Genomic DNA, 16,958 nt, shown 5'->3' with positions numbered 1-16,958 from the left:
TGCATTTTGTCCTTAGCCAAACGTTTGGTGGAACTGAGCCTTTTAAAGGTGTCGGCCCATCTGGGGCGGGAGCCCTACATGGTAGAAAAGAATGTGGCCGCGGGCCACATGGTCAAAAGTATTGCACTACATAGAAAATAGGGTGCCATTTAGGGTGCCATTTGGGACGCAACCTGTGTTGAAGGCAGGGGCCTTTCATCCTGAGATTCCTTTGAGAGAGAGAATGTAAACACGGGACCCCGGCCAAGCCCATCAGCCAAGCTTACGACTAATCACATTGTGTCTCGATTGTTTTAATTCCACAGGGGATATCAAAGAGAGACGCTGGCTGGGGCAATAGTGGAATAGTGCTGGGTTGGGGTGGGTGGATAGTACTGGCTGAGGGGGAGAAGGGGGGATGTTTTTAAGGTTCTATTAACAGGGCACAATGCTTGCCCAATGATCTCTTTAGCACTCCACACTGGTCCAGTCTTTAACAGTACAGTTGTACTGGACACAGCGCTGCGACGGAGAGAGAGAGAGACAGAGGGAGAGAAAGAGACAGAGGGAGAGAGAGACAAGAGGGAGAGAGAGAGAGACAGAGGGAGAGAGAGAGAGAGAGAGAGAGAGAGACAGAGGGAGAGAGAGAGAGACAGAGGGAGAGAGAGAGATACAGAGGGAGAGAGACAGAGGGAGAGAGACAGAGGGAGAGAGAGAGAGACAGAGGGAGAGAGAGAGAGAGAGAGAGACAGAGGGAGAGAGAGAGAGACAGAGGGAGAGAGAGAGAGACAGAGGGAGAGAGAGAGACCGAGGGAGAGAAAGAGACAGAGGGAGAGAAAAAGACAGAGGGAGAGAGAGAGACAAGAGGGAGAGAGAGAGAGACAGAGAGACAGAGGGAGAGAGAGAGAGACAGAGGGAGAGAGAGAGAGACAGAGGGAGAGAAAGAGACAGAGGGAGAGAAAGAGACAGAGGGAGAGAGAGAGAGAGAGAGACAAGAGGGAGAGAGAGAGAGGCAGAGGGAGAGAAAGAGACAGAGGGAGAGAGAGAGAGAGAGACAAGAGGGAGAGAGAGAGAGGCAGAGGGAGAGAGAGAGAGACAGAGGGAGAGAGAGAGACAGAGAGAGGGAGAGAGAGAGGCAGAGGGAAAGAGAGAGGCAGAGGGAAAGAGAGAGAGAAAGAGACGGGCAGAGGGAAAGAGAGAGAGGCAAAGGGAAAGAGAGGGAGAGAGAGAGGTAGAGGGAAAGGGAGAGTGAGAGAGAGAGGCAGAGGGAAAGAGAGAGAGAAAGAGATGGGTAGAGGGAAAGAGAGAGAGAAAGAGACGGGCAGAGGGAAAGAGAGAGAGGCAAAGGGAAAGAGAGGGAAAGAGAGAGGGAGAGAGAGAGGCAGAGGGAAAGAGAGAGAGAAAGAGACGGGTAGAGGGAAAGAGAGAGAGGCAAAGGGAAAGAGAGGGAGAGAGAGAGGTAGAGGGAAAGGGAGAGTGAGAGAGAGAAAGGCAACAAAAGAGAGAACGAGAGGGGCAACATGAGAGGGAGGAAGGCGGATGTGCTCGGTCAGTGGAGCTTGCCTTGCCTTGGAGGATCTGTTGCATGGCTGCTTTCTGTGCTGCCTGTTCTGCCTGCCTGCCTATGCTGCCTGTTCTGCCTGTGCTGCCTATTCTGCCTGTCTGCCTATGCTGCCTGTGCTGCCTATTCTGCCTGTCTGGCTATGCTGCCTGTTCTGCCTGTGCTGCCTATTCTGCCTGTCTGCCTATGCTGCCTGTTCTGAATGTCTGCCTGTGCTGCCTGTTCTGCCTGCCTGTTTGCCATTTCCTCTCCAGTGTGTAGCAGAGAGCGAGTTGGGCCAGACGGGATGGATGCTCTCAGCAGAAAGGAATGCCCAGAATGTTGTCCTTTAATCTGGAGTCAGCCAGCCCAGGACACGGCTGCTTTATCTGACCGCCTCTGTTCTGTTAGCAGGCAAGCAGCAGCTCCACACAAGCAGAGCTAAAGGAGAGGCCTGCATACCTGTCAGTCAGGCTACAGTCCCAGCCCCCTGGCCCTGGCCTGCACAGACATGGGAGAAGAAGAGGAGATGGAGGGTGGGAAGGAGGCACAGGGGGGAGAAAAATAATAGAGAGAGAGAATGGGGAGGGAGGTGAGATGGGTGGGGATATACAGTCCTGGTCAAAAGTTTTGAGAATGACACAAATATGAATTTCCACAAAGTTTGCTGCTTCAGTGTCTTTAGATATTTTTGTCAGATGTTACTATGGAATACTGAAGTTTAATTACAAGCATTTCATAAGTGTCAAGAGCTTTTATTGACAATTACATGAAGATGATGCAAAGAGTTAATATTTGCAGCGTTGAACCTTCTTTTTCAAGACCTCTGCAATCCGCCCTGGCATGCTGTCAAATAGCTTCTGGTTCACATCCTGACTGATGGCAGCCCATTCTTGCATAATCAATGCTTGGAGATTGTCAGAATTTGTGGGTTTTGTTTGTCCACCCGCCTCTTGAGGATTGACCACAAGTTCTCAATGGGATTAAGGTCTGGGGAGTTTCCTGGCCATGGACCCAAAATATCAATGTTTTGTTCCTCGAGCCACTTAGTTATCACTTTTGCCTTATGGCAAGGTGCTCCATCATGCTGGAAACGGCATTGTTCGTCACCAAACTGTTCCTGGATGGTTGGGAGAAGTTGCTCTCGGAGGATGTGTTGGTAGCATTCTTTATTCATGGCTGTGTTCTTAGGCAAAATTGTGAGTGAGCACACTCCCTTGGCTGAGAAGCAAGCCCACACATGAGTGGTCTCAGGATGCTTTACTGTTGGCATGACACAGGACTGATGGTAGCGCTCACCTTGTCTTCTCCGGACAAGCTTTTTTCCCGGATGCCCCAAACAATCAAAGGGGATTCATCAGAGAAAATGACTTTACCCCAGTCCTCAGCAGTCCAATCGATGTACCTTTTGCAGAATATCAGTCTGTCCCTGATGTTTTTCCTGGAGAGAAGGGGCTTCTTTGCTGCCCTTCTTGACACCAGGCCATCCTCCAAAAGTTTTTGCCTCACTGTGCGTGCAGATGCACTCACACCTGCCTGCTGTCATTCCTGAGCAAGCTCTGTACTGGTGGTGCCCCGATCCCGCAGCTGAATCCACTTTAGGAGACGGTTCTGGCGCTTGCTGGACTTTCTTGGGCGCCCTGAAGCCTTCTTCACAACAATTGAACCGCTCTCCTTGAAGTTCTTGATGATCCGATAAATGGTTGATTTAGGTGCAATCTTACTGGCGGCAATATCCTTGCCTGTGAAGCCCTTTTTGTGCAAAGCAATGAAGACTGCACGTGTTTCCTTCCAGGTAACCATGATTGACAGAGGAAGAACAATGATTCCAAGCACCACCCTCCTTTTGAAGCTTCCAGTCTGTTATTCGAACTCAATCAGTATGACAGAGTGATCTCCAGCCTTGTCCTCGTCAACACTCACACCTGTGTTAATGAGAGAATCACTGAACTGATGTCAGCTGGTCCTTTTGTGGCAGGGCTGAAATGCAGTGGAAATGTTTTTGGGGGATTCAGTTTGCATGGCAAAGGAGGGACTTTGCAATTAATTGCAATTCATCTGATCACTCTTCATAACATTCTGGAGTATATGGAAATTGCCATCATACAAAGTGAGGCAGCAGACTTTGTGAAATTAATATTTGTGTCATTCTCAAAACTTTTGGCCACGACTGTAGAAAGAAAGTTTGAAGATTTTTTACAAATTAGATCAGTATGATAACAGCCTTGATTAATATTTTGTCTTAAAAGCGTAATCTGGGATTCAAACAATCAAATCAATCAATCAAATTTATTTTATAAAGCCCTTTTTATATCAGCAGTTGTTTCAAAGTGCTTTACAGATACCCAGCCTAAATCAAATCAAATCAAATCCAATTTATTTATATAGCCCTTCGTACATCAGCTGATATCTCAAAGTGCTGTACAGAAACCCAGCCTAAAACCCCAAACAGCAAGCAATGCAGGTGTAGAAGCACGGTGGCTAGGAAAAACTCCCTAGAAAGGCCAATACCTAGGAAGAAACCTAGAGAGGAACCAGGCTATGTGGGGTGGCCAGTCCTCTTCTGGCTGTGCCGGGTGGAGATTATAACAGAACATGGCCAAGATGTTCAAATGTTCATAAATGACCAGCATGGTCGAATAATAATAAGGCAGAACAGTTGAAACTAGAGCAGCAGCACAGTCAGGTGGAAGTTGAAACTGGAGCAGCAGCATGGCCAGGTGGACTGGGGACAGCAAGGAGTCATCATGTCAGGTAGTCCTGGGGCATGGTCCTAGGGCTCAGGTCCTCCGAGAGAGAGAAAGAAAGAGAGAAGGAGAGAATTAGAGAACGCACACTTAGATTCACACAGGACACCGAATAGGACAGGAGAAGTACTCCAGATATAACAAACTGACCCCAGCCCCCCGACACATAAACTACTGCAGCATAAATACTGGAGGCTGAGACAGGAGGGGTCAGGAGACACTGTGGCCCCATCCGAGGACACCCCCGGACAGGGCCAAACAGGAAGGATATAACCCCACCCACTTTGCCAAAGCACAGCCCCCACACCACTAGAGGGATATCTTCAACCACCAACTTACCATCCTGAGACAAGGCTGAGTATAGCCCACAAAGATCTCCGCCACGGCACAACCCAAGGGGGGGGGCGCCAACCCAGACAGGATGACCACAACAGTGAATCAACCCACTCAGGTGACGCACCCCCTCCAGGGACGGCATGAGAGAGCCCCAGCAAGCCAGTGACTCAGCCCCAGCCTAAAAGACCAAGCAATGCCGATGCAGAAGCACTGTGGCTAGAAGAAACTCCGTAGAAAGCCATAAACCTAGGAAGAAACCTAGAGAGGAACCAGGCTCTGAGGGGTGGCCAGTCCTCTTCTGACTGTGCTGGGTGGAGATTATAAGAGTACATGGCCATTAAGGCCAGATTGTTCTTCAAGATGTACAAACGTTCATAGATGACCAGCAGGGTCAAATAATAATCACTGGTTGTAGAGGGTACAGCAATTCAATACCTCAGGAATAATGTCAGTTGGCTTTTCATAGCCAAGCATTCAGAGGTCGAGACAGCAAGTCCGGGAGAGAGGGAGAGAAAGAGTCGAAAGAGTAGGTCCGAGACAAAGTAGCACATCCGGTGAAACAAGTCAGGGTTCCATAACTGCAGAGACAACGGCAGAACTGGATCCTGAGGCCTGGTCCTGGGGCTCCTAGAGAGAGACTGGGGAGAATTAGAGGGAACATGACTAAGTTCACACAGTAACCAGATAGGACAGGAGAATTTAAGTTCACACAGTAACCCGATAGGACAGGAGAATTTAAGTTCACACAGTAACCAGATAGGACAGGAGAATTTAAGTTCACACAGTAACCCGATAGGACAGGAGAATTTAAGTTCACACAGTAACCAGATAGGACAGGAGAATTTAAGTTCACACAGTAACCAGATATTGCAGCATAGATACGGGAGACTGAAACGGGGGGTCGGAGGACATCCAAGCTTTCACCCTGCTTCTTTTTGGGTATATACACCATTCATTTAAAAGTCCAAAAAGTGATGTATCAATCCCAAATGTCCCCTTTAAGATGTACATGTTGGGGCGGCAGGGTAGTGGTTCGAGCGTTGGACTAGAAACCGGAAGGTTGCAAGTTCAAATCCCCGAGCTGACAAGGTACAAATCTGTCGTTCTGCCCCTGAACAGGCAGTTAACCCACTGTTCCTAGGCCGTCATTGAAAATAAGAATTTGTTCTTAACTGACTTGCCTAGTTAAATAAAGGTAAAATATATATATTTTTTTTAATGTTGAATTGGACATTCCTTTTTCCACAATCAGAAGTCTTCATGCCTTGAATGAGTTACTGTTCAGCTGCTCCCTTATTTCACAGAGTATATCCTGATTTATAGAGAGAGGCCGACCGATGTGTTTTATGGAGAGAGAGAGTGAATGGTCTGTGTGCAGTGTGCTAATAGACAGAGACATAGGACAGAGGTGTATATGCTTCCTTGGAATACAGAGAGATGTTCTGTATGTGTTTTACAGACACGTAAGGATTATATAAAGAGATGTGTAGATATTTTATAGAGAGAGGAGAATCAAAGGATGGGTCATCTTTAGCAGTACTGACAGTGGCCTGACGTTTTCTGGGTTTGCATAAAGGCCCTGAGGCTTGGAAAGGGAAAGTGTTTATGAATCACTTCCACTTGGTACATGCAGCATATTATTTCTTCAGGAATGCCAAATGATTGCCCTTTAACCATTATAAAGTATGCATAGTTCTCATATAGAACAAAAGGAATACTCTGAATATATCCAGAATGGCACCCTATTCCTTATGTGGTGCACTACTTTTGACCAGGGCCAATAGGGGACACAAACACTCGACTTTCGTGATGAATAACCTTAGCTGAGACCTGAAGACTTGAGTTTGCTCCCTGGACTAGTACCTAGGCCCTAGGTGCTTGCTCCCTGGACTAGTACCTAGGCCCTAGGTGTTTGCTCCCTGGACTAGTTCCTAGGCCCTAGGTGTTTGCTCCCTGGGCTAGTACCTAGGCCCTAGGTGTTTGCTCCCTGGACTAGTTCCTAGGCCCTAGGTGTTTGCTCCCTGGGCTAGTACCTAGGCCCTAGGTGTTTGCTCCCTAGGCTAGTACCTAGGCCCTAGGTGTTTGCTCCCTGGGCTAGTACCTAGGCCCTAGGTGTTTGCTCCCTGGGCTAGTACCTAGGCCCTAGGTGTTTGCTCCCTGGACTAGTACCTAGGCCCTAGGTGTTTGCTCCCTGGGCTAGGCCCTAGGTGTTTGCTCCCTGGACTAGTACCTAGGCCCTAGGTGTTTGCTCCCTGGGCTAGTACCTAGGCCCTAGGTGTTTGCTCCCTGGGCTAGTACCTAGGCCCTAGGTGTTTGCTCCGCAGACCAATGCAATCTTGTGGTGCTCAGGGGTCAGGGTTCAAGTCCAGCCAGTCACACTCCTCTGACGATCATTGCTGTACCTGGTGTATGTATGCCATACCAAACACATGACGATCTGGGACCAGGAAATGGCTCTCTAAAGGCACAAATCATTACTGTGTGTTGCAGCAAGTCTTCTCCGGGCCAGTTCTGCATGGTAACAACACTTACTGCAATGCACTTCCTGCTGTGTCTGTCTGTGGCCTAGCCTTCGAATAACAGCGGATATACGTACTTAAACACTCACATCAGTTAGCATTGACTATGTGGTTCTTCCTAGAAGTCTGCTGCTAGCTGCTTTGTGGTGTTTGAAATAGATGTCACCTGCAGAAACAGCAGGCATCTGTCTCTCCCTTTGAGAAACATAACCACAGGAAAGAGTGATTGGGTTTGATATCGTACACATTTATTTATGCTTTATCGGAGTGATCTATGTCTCTCTATTTGTGGTGGTATGTTCAGTAATTTCATTTGAGACCTTTGTTGGTCTGAAATATGAACGCTCGCATCAACACTCAATTCAGTTGTATACAATGTGGTTATGACGTAGAGCTGTGGCAAGGGAGAGAGATCGATATATGCTATAAGAAAACAAACATGAAATGAAATCCCATTCATTGTCATGCAGAAGATGATCCTGCCAATTGGACAGTGCAACCACCATTTCATTCATCTTTTTTCTCAACTCTCCCTCACTACTCAAAAATCTTCAATGGCCTGCCTGAGTCATGTGCATTTCATCTCAGGTCACGCGACAAGAGCTAACCAAAACTGTTCTCTGCTTCGACTTCCTCTCCATTTCCACTAAACCAGGGAGAATGATCTGAAATAGAGCCTCCAGAAATAGCATCGGACCATTCTATCAGTTCGCATGAAGAACATGATGACTTAAAAAAAAATGACCATAATCAACCTCTTCACAGACCAACACCAGTGAACTCTGTCTCTCTTCACAGGCCAACACCAGTGAACTCTGTCTCTTCACAGACCAACACCAGTGAACTCTCTCTCTTCACAGACCAACACCAGTGAACCCTGTCTCTTCACAGACCAACACCAGTGAACTCTGTCTCTCTTCACAGACCAACACCAGTGAACTCGGTCTCTCTTCACAGACCAACACCAGTGAACTCTGTCTCTCTTCACAGACCAACACCAGTGAACTCTGTCTCTCTTCACAGACCAACACCAGTGAACTCTGTCTCTCTTCACAGACCAACACCAGTGAACTCTGTCTCTTCACAGACCAACACTAGTGAACTCTCTCTCTCTTCACAGACCAACACCAGTGAACTCTGTCTCTCTTCACAGACCAACACCAGTGAACTCTGTATCTTCACAGACCAACACCAGTGAACTCTGTCTCTCTTCACAGGCCAACACCAGTGAACTCTGTCTCTTCACAGACCAACACCAGTGAACTCTCTCTCTTCACAGACCAACACCAGTGAACTCTGTCTCTTCACAGACCAACACCAGTGAACTCTGTCTCTCTTCACAGACCAACACCAGTGAACTCTGTCTCTCTTCACAGACCAACACCAGTGAACTCTGTATCTTCACAGACCAACACCAGTGAACTCTGTCTCTTCACAGACCAACACTAGTGAACTCTCTCTCTCTTCACAGACCAACACCAGTGAACTCTGTCTCTCTTCACAGACCAACACCAGTGAACTCTGTCTCTCTTCACAGACCAACACCAGTGAACTCTGTCTCTCTTCACAGACCAACACCAGTGAACTCTGTCTCTCTTCACAGACCAACACCAGTGAACTCTGTCTCTCTTCACAGACCAACACCAGTGAACTCTGTCTCTCTTCACAGACCAACACCAGTGAACTCTGTATCTTCACAGACCAACACCAGTGAACTCTGTCTCTTCACAGACCAACACTAGTGAACTCTCTCTCTCTTCACAGACCAACACCAGTGAACTCTCTCTCTTCACAGACCAACACCAGTGAACTCTGTCTCTCTTCACAGACCAACACCAGTGAACTCTCTCTCTTCACAGACCAACACCAGTGAACTCTGTCTCTCTTCACAGACCAACACCAGTGAACTCTGTCTCTCTTCACAGACCAACACCAGTGAACTCTGTCTCTCTTCACAGACCAACACCAGTGAACTCTGTATCTTCACAGACCAACACCAGTGAACTCTGTCTCTCTTCACAGACCAACACCAGTGAACTCTGTCTCTCTTCACAGACCAACACCAGTGAACTCTGTCTCTCTTCACAGACCAACACCAGTGAACTCTGTCTCTCTTCACAGACCAACACCAGTGAACTCTGTCTCTCTTCACAGACCAACACCAGTGAACTCTGTATCTTCACAGACCAACACCAGTGAACTCTGTCTCTTCACAGACCAACACTAGTGAACTCTCTCTCTCTTCACAGACCAAAACCAGTGAACTCTGTCTCTCTTCACAGACCAACACCAGTGAACTCTGTATCTTCACAGACCAGTGAACTCTGTGTTCCAAATACCTAATGCTAGTCTGGTAGATAACTGAATAACTAAAAGCTATGTAGGATTTCCACTCAGACTCGGAGCCAGATAAGTCTATAAACCAGAAATAATCTACCAAACCTAACTGAGTGACCATATTATTTGACCCAATTATCTGAAGTAACGTTCATCATCCCAAAGGTACAGTCCACATTAGCAAGGTCAAAGTTGAACATACAACCTCGTAGTAACTGGTGTACCAAACCGCGGGGCAAGCTCAGCTGTTCAGCATTGTTCATCGTTCTCACTGTGTTGGACAAACATGCAAGGGTACTAATCCCAAGGACCCCATTTCTGCCTTTGCTTACAAACATTGGTCTTTGCTGACACTTTGATAATCAGAGAGAGAGAGCAGCGGCTGCCGGGTCCTCGGGCCAAACAACCGCCGTAGGAAAAACTGGAGAGGGGAAAGCACCTGGAAGCAGTCCACGTTCTGGTGAGGGGTCACTGAGTTTTGTCTGGAGGCTTTCCCTACTGTAGCTGTTAACAATGCTGCTTTTCCTGTGGGCTAACAGTCAGTCGACACAGCTCCCAGCAGAGTACGAGCACAGGGTTAGAAATTGGGAGACGTGTGGGGAGCAGCTCTGGCACAAAATGGCTGCCTGCCTGCTTATTTCCTAGTTGGTTGCTACTACATAGTAGAGCAAGTAGTGCAAGAGGTGTTACACACTTCCTCCCAAAGCACTGCAAAGCACTTTCAAACCAGATGTTTGTGGGGGGAACCAAATATTAATACAATTTAGTAACATTATTCTAAGAGCCAAGAGTTGTACTGGGGTTTGTTTGAGTATGACAGCTGCCTGATAAAGTTGTGTTAATCCTGTGAAAGCAGATGATCTAGTTGTAATGGACACACACACACACACACACACACACACACACACACACACACACACACACACACACACACACACACACACACACACACACACAGGGACCAGTACTGAGTTTCCTGATGGCTCACTATGGAAACACTGTGTGATCTGGGCACACCAAAACAGGAGCGCTCCCAGAGACCTGCCCTGCCAGATATGATTTCATACCTTATGTAACCCTGGGACAGGGACACAGAAACGTTAGCCCGTGTGTGTGTGTGTGTGTGTGTGTGTGAGAGCCATCTTACAAACAGTTTGGGCGTGTGTGTCTGTGTGTGTGTGTGTGTGTGTGTGTGTGTGTGTGTGTGTGTGTGTGTGTGTGTGTGTGTGTGAAAGAGAGAGAGAGCGTTCTCAGGTAAAACACTTAGAGAGAGAGGACTGTGAGGGTGAAGGGAGGAATGTGTCTCAGGTATTAGAAATGCTTGAGTCTCCTCCTCCTTTTTCCCCCTACTTTACTCCTCTCTTTCTCTCCTCCTCAACTCCTCTCTTGCTCTCCTCCCTTCCTCCCTTTCTCTCCTCCTTTACTCCTCTCTTCCTCTCCTCCTTTACTCCTCAACTCCTCTCTTTCTCTCCTCCTTTACTCCTCTCTTCCTCTCTTTCTCTCCTCCTTTACTCCTCTCTTTCTCTCCTTCTTTACACCTCTCTTTCTCTCCTTTACTCCTCTCTTTCTCTCCTCCTTTACTCCTCTCTTCCTCTCTTTTTCTCCTCCTTTACTCCTCTCTTCCTCTCCTCCTTTACTCCCCTCTCCCTCTCTTTCTCTCCTCCTTTACTCCTCAACTCCTCTCTTTCTCTCCTTCTTTACACCTCTCGTTCTCTCCTTTACTCCTCTCTTTCTCTCCTCCTTTACTCCTCAACTCCTCTCTTTCTCCTCCTTTACTCCTCTCTTTCTCTCCTCTTTTACTCCTCAACTCCTCTCTTTCTGTCCTTCTTTACACCTCTCTTTCTCTCCTCCTTTACCCCTCAACTCCTCGCTTTCTCTCCGCTACTCCTCAACTCCTCCTTTACTCCTCAACTTCTCTCTTCCTCTCCTCCTTTACTCCTCAACTCCTCTCTTTCTCTCCTCCTTTACTCCTCAACTCCTCTCTTCCTCCTTTTCTCTCCTCCTTTACTCCTCTCTTTCTCTCCTCCTTTACTCCTCTTTCTCTCCTCCTTTACTCCTCAACTCCTCTCTTCCTTTACTCCTCTCTTCCTCCTTTTCTCTCCTCCTTTACTCCTCTCTTCCTCACTTTCTCTCCTCCTTTACTCCTCAACTCCTCGCTTTCTCTCCTCCTTTACTCCTCAACTAATCTCTTCTTCTCCTCCTTTACTCCTCTCTTCCTTGCTTTCTCTCCTCCTTTACTCCTAAACTCCTCTCTTTCTCTCCTCCTTTACTCCTCTCTTCCTTGCTTTCTCTCCTCCTTTACTCCTCTCTTCCTCTATTTCTCTCCTCCTTTACTCCTCTCTTCCTCATTTTCTCATCTCCTTTACTCCTCAACTCCTCTCTTCTCCTCCTCCTTTACTCCTCTCTTCCTCTCCTCCTTTATTCCTCTCTTTCTCACCTCCTTTACTCCTCTCTTTCTCCCCTCCTATACTCCTCAATTCCTCTCTTTCTCTCCTCCTTTACTCCTCCCTTCCTTCTTTTCTCTCCTCCTTTACTCCTCTCTTTCTCTCCTCCTTTACTCCTCTCTTTCTCTCCTCCTTTACTCCTCAACCCCTCTCTTTCTCTCCACCTTTACTCCTCTCTTTCTCTTTTCTCTCCTCCTTTACTCCTCTCTTCCTTCTCCTTTACTCCTCTCTTCCTCTCCTCCTTTACTCCTCAACTCCTCTCTTTCTCTCTTTATCTCCTCCCTTCCTCCTTTTCTCTCCTCCTTTACTCCTCTCTTCCTCTCCTCCTTTACTCCTCAACTCTTCTTTTTCTCTCCTCCTTTACTCCTCTCTTCCTCTCTTTCTCTCCTCCTTTACTCCCCTCTCCCTCTCTTTCTCTCCTCCTTTACTCCTCTCTTCCTCTCTTTCTCTCCTCCTTTACTCCCCTCTCCCTCTCTTTCTCTCCTCCTTTACTCCTCAACTCCTCTCTTTCTCTCCTCCTTTACTCCTCTCTTCCTCTCTTTCTCTCCTCCTTTACTCCCCTCTCCCTCTCTTTCTCTCCTCCTTTACTCCTCTCTTTCTCTCCTCCTTTACTCCCCTCTCCCTCTCTTTCTCTCCTCCTTTACTCCTCAACTCCTCTCTTTCTCTCCTCCTTTACTCCTCTCTTTCTCTCCTCTTTTACTCCTCAACTCCTCTCTTTCTCTCCTTCTTTACACCTCTCTTTCTCTCCTCCTTTACTCCTCAACTCCTCGCTTTCTCTCTGCTACTCCTCAACTCCTCTCTTCCTCTCCTCCTTTAGTCCTCAACTCCTCTCTTTCTCTCCTTCTTTACACCTCTCTTTCTCTCCTCCTTTACTCCTCAACTCATCGCTTTCTCTCTGCTACTCCTCAACTCCTCTCTTCCTCTCCTCCTTTACTCCTCTCTTCCTCTCCTCCTTTACTCCTCAACTCCTCTCTTTCTCTCCTCCTTTACTCCTCAACTCCTCTCTTCCTTTACTCCTCTCTTCCTCCTTTACTCCTCTCTTTCTCTCCTCCTTTACTCCTCTCTTTCTCTCTTTCTCTCCTCCTTTACTCCTCTCTTCCTCTCTTTCTGTCCTCCTTTACTCCTCTCTTCCTCACTTTCTCTCCTCCTTTACTCCTCAACTCCTTGCTTTCTCTCCTCCTTTACTCCTCAACTCCTCTCTTCTTCTCCTCCTTTACTCCTCTCTTCCTTGCTTTCTCTCCTCCTTTACTCCTCAACTCCTCTCTTTCTCTCCTCCTTTACTCCTCTCTTCCTCGCTTTCTCTCCTCCTTTACTCCTCTCTTCCTCTATTTCTCTCCTCCTTTACTCCTCTCTTCCTCATCTTCTCATCTCCTTTACTCCTCAACTCCTCTCTTCTTCTCCTCCTTTACTCCTCTCTTCCTTGCTTTCTCCCCTCCTTTACTCCTCAACTCCTCTCTTTCTCTCTTTATCTCCTCCCTTCCTCCTTTTCTCTCCTCCTTTACTCCTCTCTTCCTCTCCTCCTTTACTCCTCAACTCTTCTTTTTCTCTCCTCCTTTACTCCTCTCTTCCTCTCTTTCTCTCCTCCTTTACTCCCCTCTCCCTCTCTTTCTCTCCTCCTTTACTCCTCTCTTCCTCTCTTTCTCTCCTACTTTACTCCCCTCTCCCTCTCTTTCTCTCCTCCTTTACTCCTCAACTCCTCTCTTTCTCTCCTCCTTTACTCCTCTCTTCCTCTCTTTCTCTCCTCCTTTACTCCCCTCTCCCTCTCTTTCTCTCCTCCTTTACTCCTCTCTTTCTCTCCTCCTTTACTCCCCTCTCCCTCTCTTTCTCTCCTCCTTTACTCCTCAACTCCTCTCTTTCTCTCCTCCTTTACTCCTCTCTTTCTCTCCTCTTTTACTCCTCAACTCCTCTCTTTCTCTCCTTCTTTACACCTCTCTTTCTCTCCTCCTTTACTCCTCAACTCCTCTCTTTCTCTCCTCCTTTACTCCTCTCTTCCTCGCTTTCTCTCCTCCTTTACTCCTCTCTTCCTCTATTTCTCTCCTCCTTTACTCCTCTCTTCCTCATCTTCTCATCTCCTTTACTCCTCAACTCCTCTCTTCTTCTCCTCCTTTACTCCTCTCTTCCTTGCTTTCTCCCCTCCTTTACTCCTCAACTCCTCTCTTCTTCTCCTCCTTTACTCCTCAATTCCTCTCTTTCTCCCCTCCTTTACTCCTCAACTCCTCTCTTCTTCTCCTCCTTTACTCCTCTCTTCTTCTCCTCCTTTACTCCTCAATTCCTCTCTTTCTCTCCTCCTTTACTCCTCCCTTCCTTATTTTCTCTCCTCCTTTACTCCTCTCTTTCTCTCCTCCTTTACTCCTCAACCCCTCTCTTTCTCTCCTCCTTTACTCCTCTCTTTCTCTTTTCTCTCCTCCTTTACTCATCTCTTCCTCTCTTTCTCTCCTCCTTTACTCCTCTCTTCCTCTTTTCTCTCCTCCTTTACTCCTCTCTTCCTTTCTTTCTCTCCTCCTTTACTCCTCAACTCCTTTCTTTCTCTCCTCCTTTACTCCTATCTTCCTCTCCTCCTTTACTCCTCTCTTTCTCTATTTCTCTCCTCCTTTACTCCTCAACTCCTCTTCCTCCTTTACTCCTCAACTCCTCTCGTTCTCTCCTCCTTTACTCCCCTCTTCCTCTCCTCCTTTACTCCTCAACTCCTCTCTTTCTCTCATCCTTTACTCCTCTCTTTATTCAACTCCTTTACGTTTCTCTTCCACTCTTTCTCTCCTCCTTTACTCCTTAACTCCTCTCTTCCTTTACTCCTCAACTCCTCTCTTTCTCTCCTCCTTTACTCCTCTCTTCCTCTTTTCTCTCCTCCTTTACTCCTCTCTTTCTCTCCTCCTTTACTCCTCTCTTCCTTTCTTTCTCTCCTCCTTTACTCCTCAACTCCTTTCTTTCTCTCCTCCTTTACTCCTATCTTCCTCTTTCTCTCCTCCTTTACTCCTCTCTTTCTCTATTTCTCTCCTCCTTTACTCCTCAACTCCTCTCTTCCTCCTTTTCTCTCCTCCTTTACTCCCCTCTTCCTCTCTTTCTCTCCTCCTTTACTCCTCTCTTCCTCTCTTCCTTTACTCCTCTCTTCCTCTCTTTCTCTCCTCCTTTACTCCTCAACTCCTCTCTTTCTCTCATCCTTTACTCCTCTCTTCCTCTCTTTTTCAACTCCTTTATGTTTCTCTTCCACTCTTTCTCTCCTCCTTTACTCCTCAACTCCTCTCTTCCTCTCCTCCTTTACTCCTTTACTCCTCTCTTTCTCTCCTCCTTTACTCCTCTTTTTCTCTCCTCCTCTCTTCCTCTTTTTCTCTCCTCCTTTACATTTCTCTTCCTCTCTTTCTCTCCTCCTTTACTCCTCTCTTCCTCTCCTCCTTTACTCCTTAGCTCCTGTCCTGTCTTCCTTTCCAACTCATTATCAGGAAGGTGTTCATAAAGTTTGGTATAATCAGTGTGTTGATTGTGTGTGTGTGTGTGTGTGTGTGTGTGTGTGTGTGTGTGTGTGTGTAGGTGGTGACGTTGTGGTACAGAGCCCCAGAGGTGTTGCTCCAGTCCAGCTATGCCACCCCAGTTGACCTGTGGAGTGTGGGCTGTATCTTCGCTGAGATGTTCAGGAGAAGGTGAGTGGTCCTGGTACACAGCACGTACACACACACACACACACACACACACACACACACACACACACACACACACACACACACACACACACACACACACACACACACACACACACACACACACACACACACACACACACACACACACTGTTAGTGGGCTGGCTCATTCTCTCTCTCTCTCACACACACACATACACACACACAGGTGTCACGCTGTCCTCCAGCTGTCACGCTGTCCTCCTCATACCACGTTTAAAACAGAGTCCAGCTGTCACGCTGTCCTCCTCATACCACTTTTAAAACAGAGTCCAACTGTCACGCTGTCCTCCTCATACCACTTTTAAAACAGAGTCCAGCTGTCACGCTGTCCTCCTCATACCACTTTTAAAACAGAGTCCAACTGTCACACTGTCCTCCTCATACCACTTTTAAAACAGAGTCCAACTGTCACACTCCCCTCACACACATAGCAGCTGTGTTTGAGGTCATTCACCAATTACAGAACATACTGCTCTCTCTAACGGTCAACACAGTGTTTGTATAGATCTTATCAAGAAAGGTCAGGTCATCATTTAGCCAACAGCACACAACAACCTGTGTAACATTGATTAGTGGCGGTTCACTCATTGCCTTGTGTATGAGGCTAAATGAAGAGACATATCTCAGAAGTCATCGGAGCCAATGTGTCTGCCTAGTTCTTTTTCCCCATTACAACATAGCCAGTGCCTTGTTCACACCAAAACTGCCTGTGCTGTCATGCCATATGCGCCCCAAATGGCACCCGTATCCCTACATATTGCACTACTTTTGACCAGGGCTCATATGGCTCAGCTCGAAGTAGTGCATTTTATAAAGAATAGGATGCCATTGGTTACCCACACATATTGTCATTGGGAAGCCACACATCTGACCACTGGTACAGAAACACATGGGAACTGTTTACAACGTTGTTCTGAAGACCTACACTTGTAGGATCTTCATTTGAGCTAGTTTGCAGGAAAATAATCCTTCATCAACAAGAAATGTTAATTATTATGTTGATCATAACGAATGGACGTTTTTTGTAGGGGTTGATACATTTGAAGTTAGGGTGGTATTACAAACTTTAGAAGCCTTTTTAAAAAGTTGAATTCATTACAAGTTTGCATTTCCTTCTGTGCAGGAAAATTCTCATAAACAAAAGAGTAATCAAATTAAGATCCTTCATCGGTAGTGCAGTGGTTTCATAATTATTATTTTTTTAGGTACGCAAAAATAATAATCTCCTGAAGTTCCTTTTCCTGATTGCATTTTACGTACATACAAGACACAATGTGATGGTAAAGCATCATATATCAAGTTTGAAGAAGTGTAAAGGAATGTTACATGACAAATCGAACTGCTGTATGTTTTTCATGGAATTATTCGACTTGGGCATTTCC

At 46.9% G+C, this 16,958-nt stretch overlaps 1 protein-coding gene across 2 annotated transcripts in view; it reads left to right on the top strand.

The window, feature by feature from the left end:
- The window catches only part of LOC109904398 (cyclin-dependent kinase 6), a 63,734-nt gene that overhangs the window by 31,504 nt on the left and 15,272 nt on the right, over positions 1 to 16,958 (top strand). For both annotated transcript variants that reach the window (XM_031788897.1, XM_031788898.1), the window contains one exon: positions 15,428 to 15,537. In XM_031788897.1, coding sequence (XP_031644757.1) covers positions 15,428 to 15,537 — 110 coding nt within the window. The remainder of the gene's footprint in view (positions 1 to 15,427; positions 15,538 to 16,958) is intronic.

This window comes from Oncorhynchus kisutch, linkage group LG14 (genome assembly GCF_002021735.2).
Source record: "Oncorhynchus kisutch isolate 150728-3 linkage group LG14, Okis_V2, whole genome shotgun sequence".
NCBI classification, from domain to species: Eukaryota; Metazoa; Chordata; class Actinopteri; order Salmoniformes; family Salmonidae; genus Oncorhynchus; species Oncorhynchus kisutch.
Note: the sequence above shows the minus strand (reverse complement) of the source record. Positions and strands in the feature narration are given on the sequence as shown.